The 16,202-nt window shown below is 51.6% G+C and overlaps 2 protein-coding genes across 14 annotated transcripts in view; one reads left to right on the top strand and one right to left on the bottom strand.

Moving 5' to 3' along the window:
* TMEM94 (transmembrane protein 94) overlaps nucleotides 1-13,597 on the top strand; it is a 46,507-nt gene extending 32,910 nt beyond the window's left edge. For 6 of the 10 annotated variants that reach the window (XM_085304533.1, XM_085304532.1, XM_085304529.1 and 3 more), the window contains 14 exons: nucleotides 443-624; nucleotides 825-963; nucleotides 1,601-1,716; nucleotides 2,493-2,592; nucleotides 4,065-4,173; nucleotides 4,604-4,793; nucleotides 5,363-5,440; nucleotides 5,795-5,880; nucleotides 6,472-6,553; nucleotides 6,885-7,039; nucleotides 7,404-7,498; nucleotides 8,745-8,838; nucleotides 9,080-9,250; nucleotides 10,088-12,673. In XM_085304533.1, coding sequence (XP_085160659.1) covers nucleotides 443-624; nucleotides 825-963; nucleotides 1,601-1,716; nucleotides 2,493-2,592; nucleotides 4,065-4,173; nucleotides 4,604-4,793; nucleotides 5,363-5,440; nucleotides 5,795-5,880; nucleotides 6,472-6,553; nucleotides 6,885-7,039; nucleotides 7,404-7,498; nucleotides 8,745-8,838; nucleotides 9,080-9,250; nucleotides 10,088-10,160 — 1,670 coding nt within the window. In that variant the 3' untranslated portion in view covers nucleotides 10,161-12,673. Of the gene's footprint in view, nucleotides 1-442; nucleotides 625-824; nucleotides 964-1,600; nucleotides 1,717-2,492; nucleotides 2,593-4,064; nucleotides 4,174-4,603; nucleotides 4,794-5,362; nucleotides 5,441-5,794; nucleotides 5,881-6,471; nucleotides 6,554-6,884; nucleotides 7,040-7,403; nucleotides 7,499-8,744; nucleotides 8,839-9,079; nucleotides 9,251-10,087; nucleotides 12,674-12,935 lie in introns of those variants that run through there. The other 4 variants (XR_014895804.1, XR_014895805.1, XR_014895803.1 and 1 more) reach the window with 4 other exon arrangements.
* Nucleotides 13,489-16,202, bottom strand: part of CASKIN2 (CASK interacting protein 2) — a 32,694-nt gene continuing 29,980 nt past the window's right edge. For all 4 annotated transcript variants that reach the window (XM_085304524.1, XM_085304525.1, XM_085304526.1 and 1 more), the window contains one exon: nucleotides 13,489-16,060. In XM_085304524.1, the coding sequence (XP_085160650.1) occupies nucleotides 15,964-16,060 (97 nt within the window). In that variant the 3' untranslated portion in view covers nucleotides 13,489-15,963. The remainder of the gene's footprint in view (nucleotides 16,061-16,202) is intronic.

Raw genomic sequence — 16,202 nt, 5'->3', positions numbered from 1 at the left:
GTTTCTTTGCATCAGCTCCTTGTAGTGCGATGCCTGTCTGCCTCAGCCAGACTTCCCATGTTGTTTAAGCACAGTATGATACACTTCAAATGCACATGTGAACATTATGCAGCATATATCCTTTACCTTTTTGCCCTGGTTTCTTGTGACTGACTCCTGCTTCTATTTTGTCTTTTCCCTTTCCATGCTTCTTGTTTTACACATACATTCTTGGTCGCATATGTGGGGATGTTTTGAAACTGCTTCTGGGATTGGGTATGCTGGGACAAATGGATGTCTCTTCATCTCTCTGTGTGTGTGTATCTGCATGTTTTTGTGTATCTGGAAACTGTGTCCCTGTGGTGTTATTCTGGTGGTGCCTGTCACCACGTGTGCTGCTGTCTGCTTGCACATATGGCCACCTGTGTCTCAATGTGATTGCGTGTTGTTTGCATGCCTGAAGAAGGGATTGGGGAAGTGATGGAGAAAGAAGATTGTATCCAGGCTCTGAGCGGACAGATCTTCATGGGAATGGTCTCATCTCAGTATCAGGCCCGTCTTGACATTGTCCGCCTTATTGATGGATTGGTCAATGCCTGCATTCGTTTTGTCTACTTCTCCTTGGAAGATGAGCTTAAAAGTAAGGTAAGCTGTTTTTGCTGAACTCCTTGAACTTGCATGTCCCCTGCATGTCTGACTGAAGAGTTTAGCTCCAGTGCAATCTAAGGTTAATCAGATTCAGCTAGCTAATGGTTCTGCAAGGTACCTAGGCTCCAATGTGGCATTGATCTGCAAGGCTCTGGCCTGGACAGCTACTCTAAAATCGTATGTCTGCTTTCCTGCAGGTGTTTGCTGAGAAGATGGGTCTTGAGACTGGCTGGAATTGCCACATATCTTTAACACCCAATGGTGATGTGCCTGGCTCAGAGATTCCTCCCTCTAGCCCCAGTCATGCTGGCTCTCTGCACGATGACCTACATCAGGGTGAGAGAACTGCACCTAAGCCACTTTGAATGCCACGTGTTTCCTGGATGGTTCTTTTAAAACCGTTCATAGGTTCCTGTGTCCTCACCAGATACTTGATCCTTCAAAGCTTTGAGCACAAAACTGGATGGGCCTGAGGTGTGTGTATGTGTGAGCGAGAGCTGTATATTCATAGCATTTCTACGCAGTCAGTGAAGTGGTTGTTGCAAACAAACATCCCTCTGTGCACTAGCAGTCATGGCTGTACAACTGTTCATTACATTTCTGATTCTTGCTGGGGCCCTGGTCAAGCCACTGTGGGTCAGTCTTTTGCTTGTGAATTACTCTTTTCCCTCACTTCAAGTGTGATTTCTTCATTCTCTTTTTCCCCTGGAAGAAGAAAGCAAGCCGAGCAGATAAACTGTCACGTCTCAGAAGAGCAGAGACTAGGCTCACATATCTACTGCTGAGCAGATTAGTCATCTAAAAATACTGCATTTTGTATGACTGAGTGGGATCTAAGTGTAGCTAACCTAGCAAACCAGGCCTCACGTTTCCTGGCTTCTGCAGTGCCATGTGAATGTACCACGTGGGTGTGTCACAGGGGTGGCAGAGGCAGGTTTGTGCTTATTGTTTATAGTGTTTCTCTCTGCTCCAGTTTCTCGAGATGACGTGGAGGGGCTTCTGCTGATGGAGGAGGAAGGGCACTCAGATCTCATCAGCTTTCAGCCAACAGACAGTGATATCCCCAGCTTTCTGGAGGACTGTAACAGGGTGAGGCTCCTTTTTCCTGCACACTTCACACTGTTGCTGTGGTCAAGAGTAGCACGTCATTGCCCTCAGAGAGGAAGTTTGGGATTCTCTAAGTTCTTTGCTGCTGCTGAAATGGTCCTTTCTCTGAAGAGTCCAGGCCACACATGGAGTGACCTTCAGAGCCTCATCTCAGTCCGTCTGGGTCTTTTTCCCATATGCTTAGCTTGAGATGGAAACATGCGTACATTCCAGGCAGGCAGAAGATACTTCTCCCCTCCAGTCCTGAACTGTAGCTGGTGCTGCCCAGCAGTCAGTGTGGGACATGCTCTTCCTACCTCATAAAAGCTCAAACTTGCTCAGTGGAGGTTATAGGAGTATCAGAGAGATGCAGATTAAAAATATATTAAGCCTATGTTTATAAAGCAAGAACCCATCCTTTGCTGGGTGTTTGTGTGGCTGTAATTGAAACAACAGGTCTAGATGCTGGGAGACAGTACAAATTTTCAGATTAAATGCACCCCACATGTAAAAGTTCCTTAGAAATACCAAAGCACAGTGTGATCACGCTGATCTCACAGACCATGGGGGGAAGCACAGATGACTTGACATTCAGTGTAAGACTTTAGCAGAAGACTTTTTACAACGGCTTAGGTGAGTCAGCTTCTATCTCTGTAGGGACCTGAATTAGTATCTGATCTTGAAGTTGCAGTGTGAGAATCATAATTCTCATTTCAACAGTTACCTGATAACTGCCTCCTTCCCACACACTCCTGCTTATTCTCCTTTGTCCTTTTCAGGCCAAGCTTCCACGTGGGATCCACCAAGTGAGACCTCACCTGCAGAACATAGACAATGTGCCTTTGCTGGTGCCTCTCTTCACAGACTGCACCCCAGAGAGTAAGTGGCACAGGCGATAGGTCTGTCCTGCTACTGCCTGTGAACACCCATCCGTTCACTGTGGATCTTCTGGGCAGTGTGGAAATGGAGGAGGGGAGGGGATACACTCCAGAAATCCAGAGAGGCATTTTGATATTAATGACCCTCTGTGCTATCTGTGGGGAACTTGCTTCCTTTTCATGTGACAGCTCTCTAGCTACAGAACTGGGCTAAGAACCACTCCCCTTTCAATTTACATTCATAAGAGACACAAAAGCAAACATCCAAGATGCTACTGCCTTTTATTAAATAAGCTTTATCAGCGTACTGGAAGACTTTGATCTCTGCTCACAGCCCTCGCTGCCTTATATAACTCAGAAATCACTTCCCAGAAGTATTTTCCTCTGGCAGTTGCTGTTAGCACCTTCTGCTGCTTTTTAGAGGTTTTTGATGGCAGAAACCAGCAAGGACATAATTTCTTTGTCTCTGAGAGATACTTTTTATCTAAAAAAAGGGCTGAGTGCTCAGCTGGCTAATACCTGTGCAGTCTACAGTAAAAGTGCAAATCATCATTACAGTTTGCATTTTAGGTACCTCTTGGGCACAGCTTTCAGGAGTGCCAGTGAGAGACAGTTACAGCGCAGTCTGCCTAGGCACTCAATGCCTGGGTAGGTTTTCCTCCATCTCTGGCTGGAGGTGATCCTTCCCAGCTCCATCTGACACCTTGCTGTGCTGGAGATCTGGGTGCACCCACCATTCAGATAAGATGTTTACACAAAAATTTGCAGAGGGTGGCTTATTTTTTGCCTAGAACATTCTAGAAAATTCATGTGTACACAGCACACTGTGCAGAGCTACAGAAATAAAAGCAGATCAAACAGCAACTTTGATTTAGAGTGCTCAGGAGGATGCTAATAAAAAGACTGATGAAGGCTAGAGGTAGTAGTACTGGGAGTGCAGGAACAGGGGCTGAGCCAGGCTAAGTGTGGCACTGCTTTAGGAGCGATTTGTTAGATTCCCTTTATTCCTTTGAACTTGGAACAGTGGTGAGGCACTGCTGAGCAGATTTTAAAGTTATCTTTTTATTTTAGTTTATTTAATGCTCAAATTATTTAAGTGAATTTAATTTCTGCTGTTTTCTAACAAGACTATTTGATGCTAGAGCCACTTGTGTTATGTACCTAGCCCATACCTAGAACTCTGGTCTGAAGGAGCCATGCTAGAAGTACAGGTCTCCTCAGGATCACAGTTCTGTGGGTCATAGCTCAGTTGCTGTAGAAGGCAGGTGCGCAGAGCACTTTGAGTGCAATTAGTTAACTACCTAATTATGTCGTCTGACTTCAGATCTGACTGCACAGGCCTCAGGAATCTCAGTTGGGGTTATTTTAAAAGATATGACTGCTTGTTATCTAGACTGGAAAGGGTGTGCAAAACACTGCTTCTCTATGTGCACGATGAGATAACATATTATTTTTTTCTTTCTGTCCCCACAGCCATGTGTGAGATGATCAAGATCATGCAGGAGTATGGGGAGGTGACCTGCTGTCTGGGAAGCTCTGCTAACCTGCGGAACAGCTGCCTTTTCCTGCAAAGTGACATCAGGTGGGGCAGGATCCAGGGTCCTCCTGCTGCCTTTGCCTTGCGCTTGTAGAGGGTGACTCCTAACTCCCTTCACACAGAGAGAAATTTCCTACCATCTTTGAAAGGAAGTTTTTACTTTTGCAGCTAAAGGATTGTGCACCAACTGGCAATTATAGATGCTTCTGGTTTTTAAAGAGTAGAAATGCCACTTTGGATCAAGCAATTTGTTGATTTTGAGCTAAGCACCCAAATAGACTGATCAGTTCTCTGGGAAAAATGAAAAGTCTGGGGGAATGATCCTGAATTCATGTGGCAGGTCGGGACTTTTCTACCGAGGTAGAGAGGTGGCACATCCACAGCACAGCATGACTGTCCAGGCTGGACTGCAAAGAAATGTGTTTTCTTCCCTGGGGTGGGGCCTTTCAGTAATGCTTTCATGTTATCCATGCAGTATAGCGCTGGACCCTCTCTATCCATCCCGCTGCTCCTGGGAGACCTTTGGCTATGCCACCAGCACCACCATGACTCACATCTCTGATGAGCTAACCCCACTGCAGCTCTCTGGGCAGCTGAACAGCCTGCCTTGCTCTATGTCCTTTCGCCAAGAAGAGAGTACCAGCATCATCAGGCTTATAGAGCAGGTGAGCCAGGCACATTCCTTCTCTAGTTCTCTGTCTCTATCCCTCCCCCCTCTACTTGTGGATCACGAGGAGCAAAGCCAGGAGCCTATATTGGCATTTTTGCCAAGTTGCCCTAGGTAAGCTGTCAGCATTAGCTTTGCTTCTGTCTCCTGTCACTTGTTCAGGAAGTACAAAGGAGAGGTTCTTCTTGCCTGGCCCTACTGGTCCAAAGTGTATGAGATGGCTTGGGGATCGTGCTGTGTGGCAAAAGGATATGAATATCATTCAACAATACAAAGAATAAACTTGTAGAGATCGCTATGCAGGAAACATTGCAATGCCAGGGAGGAGCATTCCCCCAGCAAAACCAGGAGGTTTAAACAAACTCGCTCCTCAGCTACACTCTGCTCTTCCTTCTCAGCCATGGCTAGGCAGGAGACATTCCCTTTTTGTTTATACCGAGTCCAAATCCTCTCCCCTCTCACTTTTCCTGCAGGCCACATGCTCTCTTCCCCACTGCCCATAATTGCTCTTGGCTGATAACTGCTGCCATCACAGTGAGGGCTCTGAGAGCTTATGCTTCTTTCCAGGCCAGGCATGCAACATACGGGATCCGAAAGTGTTTCCTCTTTCTGCTGCAGTGCCAGCTGACCCTGGTCATCATTCAGGTGAGCCCTCGCGTGGCTGGGAACAGCATTTAGCTCAGGGACACTAGTGAGAATGTGTGTGGCTGCAATGGGGCAGCCTTGCAAGGGAGGGAGGCGACCTTCAGTCAGTTTTAAACATAATTGTGTTAATTAGCATTGCTTGGGGAAGTTACAGATAAAGACTATGTGATCTCAGCCTCATGTTCTTTCTGACCCCTTTTTCCTTGGAGAAGAGCATCCCCTATAGCACCTGCTTCATATGGAGTGGCTGTGAAGTCACACCCTAGTTACCAGCTCATCCCTGCATTTGGGGAAGGATGGTAGCATCTAGGGTAACAAGGCTCATGCTGTTCACTCTGGATTGTTTCTGTCCAGTTCCTCTCCTGCCTGGTGCAGCTGCCTCCCATCCTCAGTACCACAGACATCGTGTGGCTCTCCTGTTTCTGCTACCCGCTGCTCAGGTGAGTCTGTTGGACAGGGTGGACAACCTTAAGCTTCCCACTCACAGGATGCATGGGCCAATCTCCAAGGCTCGCTGTGTCCATGGTAAAAGGAAGTTGACATGACCCACAGCATAGTAGGGAGGGTGGAAGTATTATTGCAAGCACCTGCTCTGACAAGGTGCTTGGAAACACAGACAGGAGCATTTGTGTACTGTTGTTTAGCCCTGCCTGCTGTCAGAGAGCCTCTATTATCATGTGGTTTGAACCCCCAGCTTAGAATAATTTTCTAACCTTGACACTGTTGCAGTGGTTGGGGTGTGATGGAGAACATAGGGTGTCAGGCAGATCCAAAGATACTATAGGTGGATTTTATCCTATCACATGCTTAGAGGTCATCTCTCTCTCCCTGCTTGCACCTGCCGTATGTAAGATCTTCTGCAGCATATGTTGGAGGGAAGGAATGCAAATACGCCACACAAGTGGACAGATCAGTTCCAATGCTCCAAGCAGTCTGAGGAGGCTCCTTGGGCTCAAATGCTAGAGACATCCCAAAAGACAAATTCTGGTGCCTGAACTTGTTATTGAGAGACTTAACTTGCCTTTCTGCAGCATCTCACTCCTGGGCAAGCCCCCCCACAGCTCCATCATGACCATGGCAACAGGAAAAAACCTGACTTCCATTCCTAAGAAGGTAGGTGGCTCATCAGAGGTGAATTGTTCTTGCTTCCTCTCTACTACCTTGTCCTCGCATTGGTGCGAAGTGAAGGTCCTGCACTAGCATAGACCTTCCACAGCTTTTGGTAAATTCTGATCTGTGGCTTGAGTTATCCTAGCCAAAAACCTGACACAGACAGGAAGGGAAGCCTTACTGTGAGCGTGCCCACCAGACAGATCCTCAGTGGCAGCATCTCATCTGTACTGCAGCCAGTCTTAGTTGCAGCCTCTGATACCCTGATGGTTTGTGCTGGGGAGGGTGAGCCAGTGACATGCCCATGTCCCTCCTGCCTCTCCATTATTCACAGACTCAGCACTACTTCCTGTTCTGCTTCCTGCTGAAATTCAGCCTGACCATCTGTTCCTGCCTCATCTGCTTTGGGTTCACGCTGCATGAGTCCTGCAAAGAGGTGAACACTACCAGCCTCAATCTCACAGCCTGCTCCTCCATCATGCTGTACAGGTGAGGAACAGAGCCCAGCCCAGCATACCTCTCTCCCTGCAGTGCCTGCTCCTCTTGTCCTTAAATGGAACTGATTCCCAGCTAATGAGCTTCAAGCTCTTGTGTGACCCAGCGATATCATCTCTACACAGAGCTGGGAGCTCTCTCTGGAGCCTTGATAAGTGCATCCTTGGGGCAAGGTTCTGCCTTGCTCCCTATCACCTCCTTCTCCTGCTAGGACAGCCTTTGTTTTTCTCACAAGTGGCTGACTCTGAGCTTGCATCTAGTTCTCTAAGTTATCAGAAGAGGATGTGGCCTTGGTGGGAAAAGGTCAGCAAGTGAGTCTCCATGTTGAGTTCTTTCCCATGTCCTCTCATTTTCCTAGCAATGCTGATGGTGCTCCTGACTGGTTTGGGACATTTTCCAATGCCCTTCTTGTAGCTCAGAAGCTTGCAGCTGGCCTGATTGTTTTACACACAGGTGAGTCCCTTTTCCCAGAGATTTCTGCAGGGGGTGAGGACTTGCAGCCTTTACCTCTCTATGCACTCCTTATGCCAGAGCACAAACTCTCTTTTAGAAGCAAGGACTGTGGCAGCCTCTTGGCATAGGTGCAAAGACTGTCCCTTGTCTTACTGTATGTTGCCTAGCAGATTAAAGATAGCACCCTCAGAGCTGGTCCTGCCTCCTATCAGCCTGGCAAAATGCTGGATCCCTTCCAATCTAGTCAAATAAGCAGGCAGTTGCCACCCTATGAACAATCCATCTCTGCCTTCTTGCAAATCAACTAGCAGTATCCTACAAATCTCCAAAATATTCCCTGCCTCAGGAATCCCAGATGTCCTGCTACCATTTTGTGAAGCCCTCCTCTCCCCACAGACAGCTCTGTTTTGGCTGTGGCTGCCTTGGGCCAGGAAGCCTTTTTAAATCCTCTGGAGAGGAGGGGAGCCAGGCCCTGGCTAACTCGCAGCACCTATGAGTGGATGCCTGGCAAAGCAGGGCCAGCTGCTCTCCTATAGCCTTAAAGAGCCTCTACTCCCGTTCCTCCATGTCCTGCTGTGCTGTGCCTTGGTACCAGGCAGAGAACTGCACGTTGAGATGTGCAGGCTGTCCAAGCCAACTGAACCTCCTCCTGATTTAAGAAGCAGGTTTGCGTTAGTGGGATGTAGTGGTACATACTGGCAAGACTGGGAAATACTGCTTTGTGTCTCATGTCACACTTGTGAGGCGTTAGAGGCCAGGCAGGGATGCTTTGTCCTGCAGGTGGCAAATGCTGTTTTAATGTGCCCTCAGCACATGTGCACTCAGCAAAAGCTGAGTGAATGTGTTGCCCTTTGTAGACAACTCTAGGTCTAATTCAATGTCTTTCCCAGGGTTGGTGCTTTACACTGACACAGGCCTGCAGTGACCCAGTCATGAGGGTCTCTCCACTGCTTCCTACTTCTGGTCCTTTGCCTGATCCACATTAGAGTGCCAGGCTAAGAACCACCCTTGAATATCCCTGCAGTGAGTAATCCTGCACAGTACTGCTGTGGTGGCCCCCTCTGCATAGCCAGTGCCTTGTTTGGCTTTGCTATGGGGAGTCTGGTCCGGAAGGTGCTTGAAAGAAGGGTTGGGTTGAGGGACAACAGCCTCACATCCCTTTGGAACAAAAGCCCTTGGTATGTGTTGTAAAGCAATTACCTGTGTATGCTGCTAAATAACTCCTTGCTCCATCTGTCCCCCATAGTGTTCATATCCATCACCCATGTCCATCGCACCAAGCCACTGTGGAAGAAGAGCCCCCTCTCTAACCGGTGGTGGACGCTCACTGTGGCTGTTGTGTGAGTATCCCCGGGTCCTGCTGGGGAAGCAGGGCTCTGCCTGCCCTAGACCTGCTCCTGCACCAGTTTGCTAGCTCTGAGGAAAATGCTGGTGTTTGGCAAAGGTTTTCCGCTGGTAAACTGGTGAAGGGGCCCCTGTTGTGAAGTCAGGGGTGGTACACCTGGGCCTACACCCTGATTTGCAGATCCCAGGAAGTCTGTTAGTGCTGCTGAGCTTTGCTGTGTCTCTTTATGACCCTAGATTGCTGGGGCAAGTGGCACAGACGGTACTGGACCTGAAACTCTGGGAAAACCTCAGTTCTCCACTGACGTTTAACTACGTTCCCATCTCCCCAGTCTCATGGCTTCTGGGTTTTCTTTCCTTGGTCCTTGTGGTTATCATCAATGAGATTGTGAAGCTGCATGAAATCAGGTATGGGGCTGTGGGGATGGGGGGAAAAGGGCTGGAACCTCGCTCCATCCTGGCCTTGGGCTGCAGATAAAAGATGCACGAGGAACAGGGTGGGGTATAGAAAGGAAAAGATGACGGCGCTGTGTAAATCACCTGGCTCTTTTGTGCAGGCTCGTGTTCCACCTCTTGGGGAATTCAACAATGCAGGGGAGGAAAGAGGGTCAGGGAAGGGCAGTGGCAGTGATTGGGAGCAGGAAGGGAGACCAAAATTCCCTTATCTCCCACCAATGAGAGGGAGAGAGCCAAAGCCTATGAAATACCAGCATAGGTCAGAGAGGGCTGTTCTCTCCAGCTCATCCCATGAGGACACAGAGGCATTGAATAGCAGCAGAAGGAATACATCCTCACACAGTGCCTGGACTGTGGGACGCTTTTTCATGGGAAGTGGCTGAAGCCAAGAATTAGCAGCAGGCGAAGTGACTGGCCATTCCTCCTAGCACGGAGAGCAGCTGGAGCTGGGAGTTAATGTTGATGAGCAGTGATCCAGGAAGGGGGTTTGAGGAAAAGCAGTGGGGCTTCAAGGGAACCTTGATGAGGACAGAAGCGCTGTTGCTGTTCCTGGGAGGACTTTCTGGTCCTTTCTCTGCTGTGCCTGGTGGGCTCAGAGAAGGGACTTGGCTGGATGGGGCAGGACTGTGGCCGTGGGTCCTTGTCTGCATTCAGTTTGCCTTCCCTAGCACTGGAGGACCCATTCCCAGAGCGGATGCTGCCCCTCTTCTTGGGATCTGCAGTGGGGCAGCCTTACCCGCCTTTCTTTCCCACACATGCTGATTCTTTTCCTTCTTCTGTCTCCTCCAGGGTCCGAGTCCGCTACCAAAAGAGGCAGAAGTTGCAGTTTGAAACAAAGCTGGGGATGAATTCTCCATTTTAAACCCTGCCAGCTCAAGTTCCCTGAGGCCAGGGCCACACAGCCGCATCGTGCTCTGGGTAGCGGCCGCACCAGCGGCTCAGGGAGTTTCCCCTTGCACATGCAAACCAGACGGTCTCCTAGCAAAACCACATCAGCACCTTCCAGAGGGGCCCAGGCAGGGCACTGCTATCAGGATCCCCCAGCAGGTATGCAGTCTCCCCCTCCCCAGCCTGCTAGAGTGCTTGAGGGAGCCTGCAAGCTCTGCTGGCAGTTCAGGCTGCTCTTCCTTAATTTATTTATTACTAGAGATTTTTTGTTAGTATCATGGTGATGCTGAAATGAAGCGACTCCTTCTCTCGGTTTGAACAGATGGGTTTTCCTGGGCCTGGCAGGAGAATCTGGGCCAGCAGGGGAGGCACAGGGCTGCTGAGGCAAGAAATCTCTGTTGAAACCCGTTTTTTTATTTCCTCCCTTCCTTGTGCACTCTCCTGGATGGTGCGTGTGTATGTGTGTGCATGTGCGCACACCTGTGCAGGCCCTCATCCACCTCCCTCTCCCTGTGTCCTGGGGGATGGAGCCGTCTCCCCTGCAGCCCCGGGAGCCCGGGTGCACTAGGTGAGGACTGGAGCTTGCTTTCCCAGCTGGACGCTGGGGAGATCTCTGGCAAGGTGCCGAAAGCCCCCGCGATGGCCAGGCCGTGCCAGGCCTGCCCTCTAGCGTTGCTGCTCTAGCCATATGTTGGCTGCTGAGCACTTCAGGAGAAGAGGGATGAGGCAGGGCCTTACCAACAGCTGCGTTTTACCCTGGTGATTTGGTACACAGGGAGTCAGGAGGGCAGCTCTGCCCGCTGGCAGGGAGTCAGCGTAGCCCGGCTTCTTGCAGCCCCGTTGAATCGGCTCTCGTCTGCTTTGACAACCCCAAAGAGGTAGGTTTGTAGCTGTCCTCATTTTTGTGTGCTTCAGTAAATGCCTGCCTGAGTAAAGGCCACAGCAATATCTGTAGCTAGAGATAAAGCCTAAGACCTGCCGATCCTGCCACGGAGGAAGAAGACGTCTTACCAGACAGGGTATCTGCATCTTACAGCTGTGAATAACATGGAGCTGGGGAACGGCTCCCTTCCCGCGGGGGCCTGGGGCTCTGCTGCACCCAGTTGTTGCTCTCCAAGGCACAGGGAACCTCCCCCCGCCAAATCAGGTCTTTCTGCACAAGTGTCTGGAAGTCTCTTGCCTCCACGCTGCTGCCCTCACAGCTGTTCCCTTTCTCTGGAGGTCTCTCCTCCACCTGGCTGGGGGGGACCTTTCCCTCAGGGCTAGGCAGGCGCAAGCTGTGTTTTGCACCAGCGGGGCACGTGTGCACTTAAGATTTGAAAAGACGCCGTTACCCTTGGCGCGCTTGTGCCACCATAGCTCGGCAGTCAGGGCGCGCGCGGGCTTGGCTGCCCAAATACTTACGGCCCGCGGAGCTGTTTGCTCCCTTCCTAACCCCGAGACCGGGCTGACTCGGGCATATCCTGGCACTGGTTTTGCTGCCAGTATTAACTGTGCGCTACACGGCTCTTGTTTCCCCTCAGTACGTGAGACTGGGCCTTCCCGGGAGGCAGGGAGGCTGGGACCCCCCGGCCCTGCCCCGACGCTCCACCTTGTCTTCCTCGCGTTCCCGCAGAGCCAGGGAGCGCGCAGCGGGCCTCTCCGAGCAATACCCTCCTCCCTGCCGCGGGGCCGGTAGGAGAGCAGAGCAGGCCGGGGCCGCGTCCCCCCGCCTGAGCGCGGCTCTCAGGGCCGCAGGACGCGACCGCTGGGACTCCGCGCTACCGGCAGGGTTGCGCGGGAGCCGGCGGCTCCCCAGGGCGACGCAGGGCCGCTCTGCTGCGGCCAGCCCTGCCCGGCCAGTCCTTCCCGCGAGGTGGGACTGCTCGCCGCCACCACCAGCTAGGCTGAACGCTGCCCGTCCTCCTCTCGGGCCCGCAGAGCTGCCTGGCTCAGGGAGAACAAGCTGCGTCTTACCCGGTCTCACTTCACTGAACGCCGGCTCCAGAGCGGTTGCCACCAGCGCCGGAGGAACAGGTTCTCCTTCGGTGTGGTTGGGCTGGAATCGGACACAGCCCCGAGCCGCTCGCTCGGCTGCTGTTCCTGCAGAGCCACGTCCTCCCCCGGAGCCGAGCTCTTGCTCTGGGCCGTTAACTCTTGCAGGTGATAAAAGGCAGCAGCTGCCAGGGCTTCCTGCCGGCCATACCTTCTCCAGAGGAGGCACCTCCGCGCTTTCCTTCTCTGGCTGGTCACAAACGTTTATTTTCCCTCACTCTCTCCCCCTGCTAGACTTGGAGCAGAGGCACCTGAGCGGTCTTGCCATTGCCACCCCTCCCTTGGCCCACGGAGGCATCGGAGGGCCTGGGTGCATGGCTTCAGAAAGGAATTTCCTACATCAAGATGTTTTTAAATGGTGTATATTTTATATTAAATTTTTTTGGATGTATGTAAAAATATTTGATTTGTATTAAAACTTGTAAATTGTATTAAAAAACAAACAAACCCCAACCCACATGCATCCAGTATATGAATGGCAATAAATGACCGTCTTGGTTACCAAGCCCAGTGAGAAGGGGATGGAGTTTGCACTCAGCAAAGCAAGGCGGTGACAAAACCTGTGTGCCTGTGGCACAGGTAACCGCGACAGAGCCGATGTCTGCTCGAGCCATGGCCTGAGGGCTGCGCTCCTGGGGGCTGATCCTGGCACTTCTTCCTTCTTTCTGTCCAGCCTTGGACAACTCTGTCCATCTCTGCATCCCTCTTTTTGCAGAATAACTGTCCACTTACCGCTCGGTCTCTTGGATCCCGGGCACAGCACAAGGTGTAACGTGGTTGCATCAGTCGTGACAGGTGTTGCACCGGTGGCAGCTCCCTGAATGAAAGGTACAGCGTGAGCTGGAACTGGCACAGTGCGATCCAGACACAAACGGAGTAGCGGAGAGACAAGGAGGCCTGGGCTGCTTTGTGCGCGCTGCTCGGCGAGCAGGACCTGGCGTCCCTGCGGCCGCGCTCTGATCACCGGCGAGGACGGAGGAGTCCGCTGCCTGCCAAGCCGAGGTAGCTGTGGCTCCACAGCAGGGCAATGGGGCAGGGTTGGTCCCTGGAGCTCTAAGCACGCGTTACTGCCACGGCGGTAAGACTCAGCTCAAAACGTGAACCTCGCTGGAGGCAAGAGCAGACCCCTTACCTGAGGCAGGGGCTTACGCGAGGAAGCCCAGAGCTTAAGGACGCAACGGGCAGGATAAAGCTGATCCTCAGCGACTTCAAACAGGGCACGAGACAAGCTTGTAGGATTTGAAATGAAGGAGACAACTACGCAGAACTATCAAAAGGGTAAAATATGCCCCACTGTTTAATAGAACTTAGTCTTAACGGATGTTAGTGGAAAACAAAAACCACATGATTAACACAAAGAGAGCAGATGGTTTAAAATCTGTTGTCAGTCTGGTGATTACATGGGCTATTTTTTCCCCTCACTGCCTTGCTGCATGAAGCAGGTGCAGCCAGGGTCAGTTAGTCCCAGTTGCAGTGTACATAACTTACGCACCATACAGTAGCTTTAAAATAAAGATCTAGAGCTTAAAAAATAGGCATTTTTCTGCAAAATCAAATTAATTCCCTTATTGACAGTGAGAGCAGCGTGGTGCTGCCCTCAGGTGGCTCAGACAGCGGCACAGCTCCACCCCAGTGTCCTCTTATCCCTGACCCTAGAGTACAAGACTTGCAATTCTGGTTAGTAAATATATATAATAAATCACATTTAAAATATATACATTGGCCTTTAAAAAAACATTTACAGTTTATCAACATTGGAAAAAAAAATAACCCACCTGGGCGTGTTCCAGGTTGATTTGTGTGAGAGTAAAAAATCAGTTTTAAAAGGTTTCTGCAAACCTTTCGATAAAGTGCCACTGGTTGCAGCTATTTAAAAACACAGTCCACGATGTAGCACTTGTCTGTCAGACATGGTCACTTTAATACCCTCAGTGGGATGTATAAAACACAGAGCAACCAACTCGCCAGGCTCTGGGTGCCTTAAGCACCTCAAATTCACCTCAAGTCCCAGCCAACCAAGCATTTTTTTGTTTCTTTTTTTTCAGGGCTTTCTTGTCTTTGCTTTTTAACGCAGAGGCCAGGCTGGCATCTCCCGCTGGCTGCCGCTCGCGAGCGAAGGCCCCCGGGAAATGTCCAGGCGGGCGCTGGGCGCCTCCTTTGCGGTGCAGGGGCACGTTGTCTTGCTAACTGTCTACTTCAGTTGCAAACTCCCCCCCAAAAGTGGGAAGTGACTGCCTCTTCAGCCATCTTCTCCCTTCACAGTTTGGTTTTGTGTTGGTATTTTTTTTTAAGAGGTGATGGGCTGGATTTCCTTTTGTTTGGGATTTTTGCAACAAATGGCACTTTAGTACAATCTTGGGTTCCCTTCTGGTGCTCTGATGCTTTCATTTGCTTGGCATGCCGAGCGCAAGCCAAGTTCGGGGCTCTTGGACATATTTAGACATGCACTACTAAACAGATCCTGCTAGAGAAATCTGTCTTCAAGCTATGCAGCCGTTCCTACTGCTTGGACGCAGCGAGCTACCGCTGCTGTTCCCCTGCTGCGGCCACGGGGCTGTGACTGCATCCAGCCTGTATTTACAGTAGCTGTTGCTGAGCTGAATTCACCCGGTGCATGTGGGGTCACCTCTCCTGCCGGGTTTTGGAGCTGCAAGGAAGCATCGTCACCTAGTCCCAAACACAGCTCCTGTCTAACAAAGTTCACAGCTGAGTTTGTGCCAGGATCTCCCTGCACTGAGGATCAGTGGGAAACGGGACCATTTTCTCCTCCAAAAGGGGACAGGGGAGGAAAAGGGGAAAAAAAGAAAAGAAAAAAGCGCTAACCACTGTGCTACCGCCTCCCTGGAAGCGGCGGGGCTGGCGGTTTGCGTAGGCACGGTGTCGGCAGAGGGCAGCCTCCATTTAGCAGCATGGTCGAGCCCGGCTGGCACGAACGCGCGGCCCTTCCCGGCCGTGGGCGCAGCGAGTCGCTGTCCTCGCCCCACGAAAGGCGCGGGCAGCCCCCCGCCTCCGGCAGGGCCCGCGGCACAGCACTCGCCGCTCCGTGGGACACGGGCAGTGCCAGCCCCGGCCTTGGGAATGGGGGTGCAGGTCCCGCTGGGGGATTTCGATCCGCTCAGATTACATGCTGCCTGATGCTGACGCGTTCGGAAAAGCAGCAAATAAAGCAGGAAGGTTCCTTCTCACTCTGCAAGCTGCCAAGTCGCGACAAGCCCTGTCTTCTTTTAGCTGCTGTCAGGCTCTGCCGGGGCTGGGATCTGCTCAGTAAATAGCCAACTCGGTGGTGGCTGCCCGGGGAGGTCTCTCCTTTGACACATTGTTGGCAGGGGATAAATAATAAGAGGCAGGACTCGGCAACGCAGCGAGAGAAGAGAAAGGTCCCTTGTGGAGGCTCTTCAGCTCTGTGCAAGGGAGCGAGGTTTTCTCTGTGGCCTCCAGGACCACGTGTGAAGCCCCTCTGGGCTCTCCTCCTGCTGCCAGTCTGGTGGGAAAGGCCTGACCCTCTCGGAAACCAGCCCATGGTCATGCTGGAGCGTGTGACATGGAGCCAGGCAGCTCTGGGGCCAGAGATGCTGGGCGAGCGAGGAGGGGGCAGACGGGTTCCTAGCCATGGTGTAAGGTGCAGGAAGGGAGGCAGCTGGAGATACTGGAGACACCGTTTGGGTGCTAGATCTACTCTCCCCTCATCACAACAGGCGTTTGCGGAGCAGCTGGAGGCGGGGAGGGGAAGAAGGGAGCAAGCCTCAGTCCAGCATTGCGTCCAGCTGGTCGGCCAGGTCATCAAACATGTTGCTGATGTCTTCCAGGATGTTCTTGGCTGAGTGCACGGCCTCAGGGTGGCTGGGAGGGAAAGGGAGAGACGGTCAAAGGCTGCCCGAAGGCTTGGGGCCCTGGTGGGGCAGGGAGAACCGGGCTGGAGCCAACCCTCCTGCCCGCAGCTGGAGCTCAGCCCGCGCCCGGGACTCAAGCACGTATAACCTGC

This window comes from Rhea americana, unplaced genomic scaffold, assembly GCF_003343005.1.
Source record: "Rhea americana isolate MKP2758 unplaced genomic scaffold, rheAme1 scaffold_21, whole genome shotgun sequence".
NCBI lineage: Eukaryota > Metazoa > Chordata > Aves > Rheiformes > Rheidae > Rhea > Rhea americana.
Note: the sequence above shows the minus strand (reverse complement) of the source record. Positions and strands in the feature narration are given on the sequence as shown.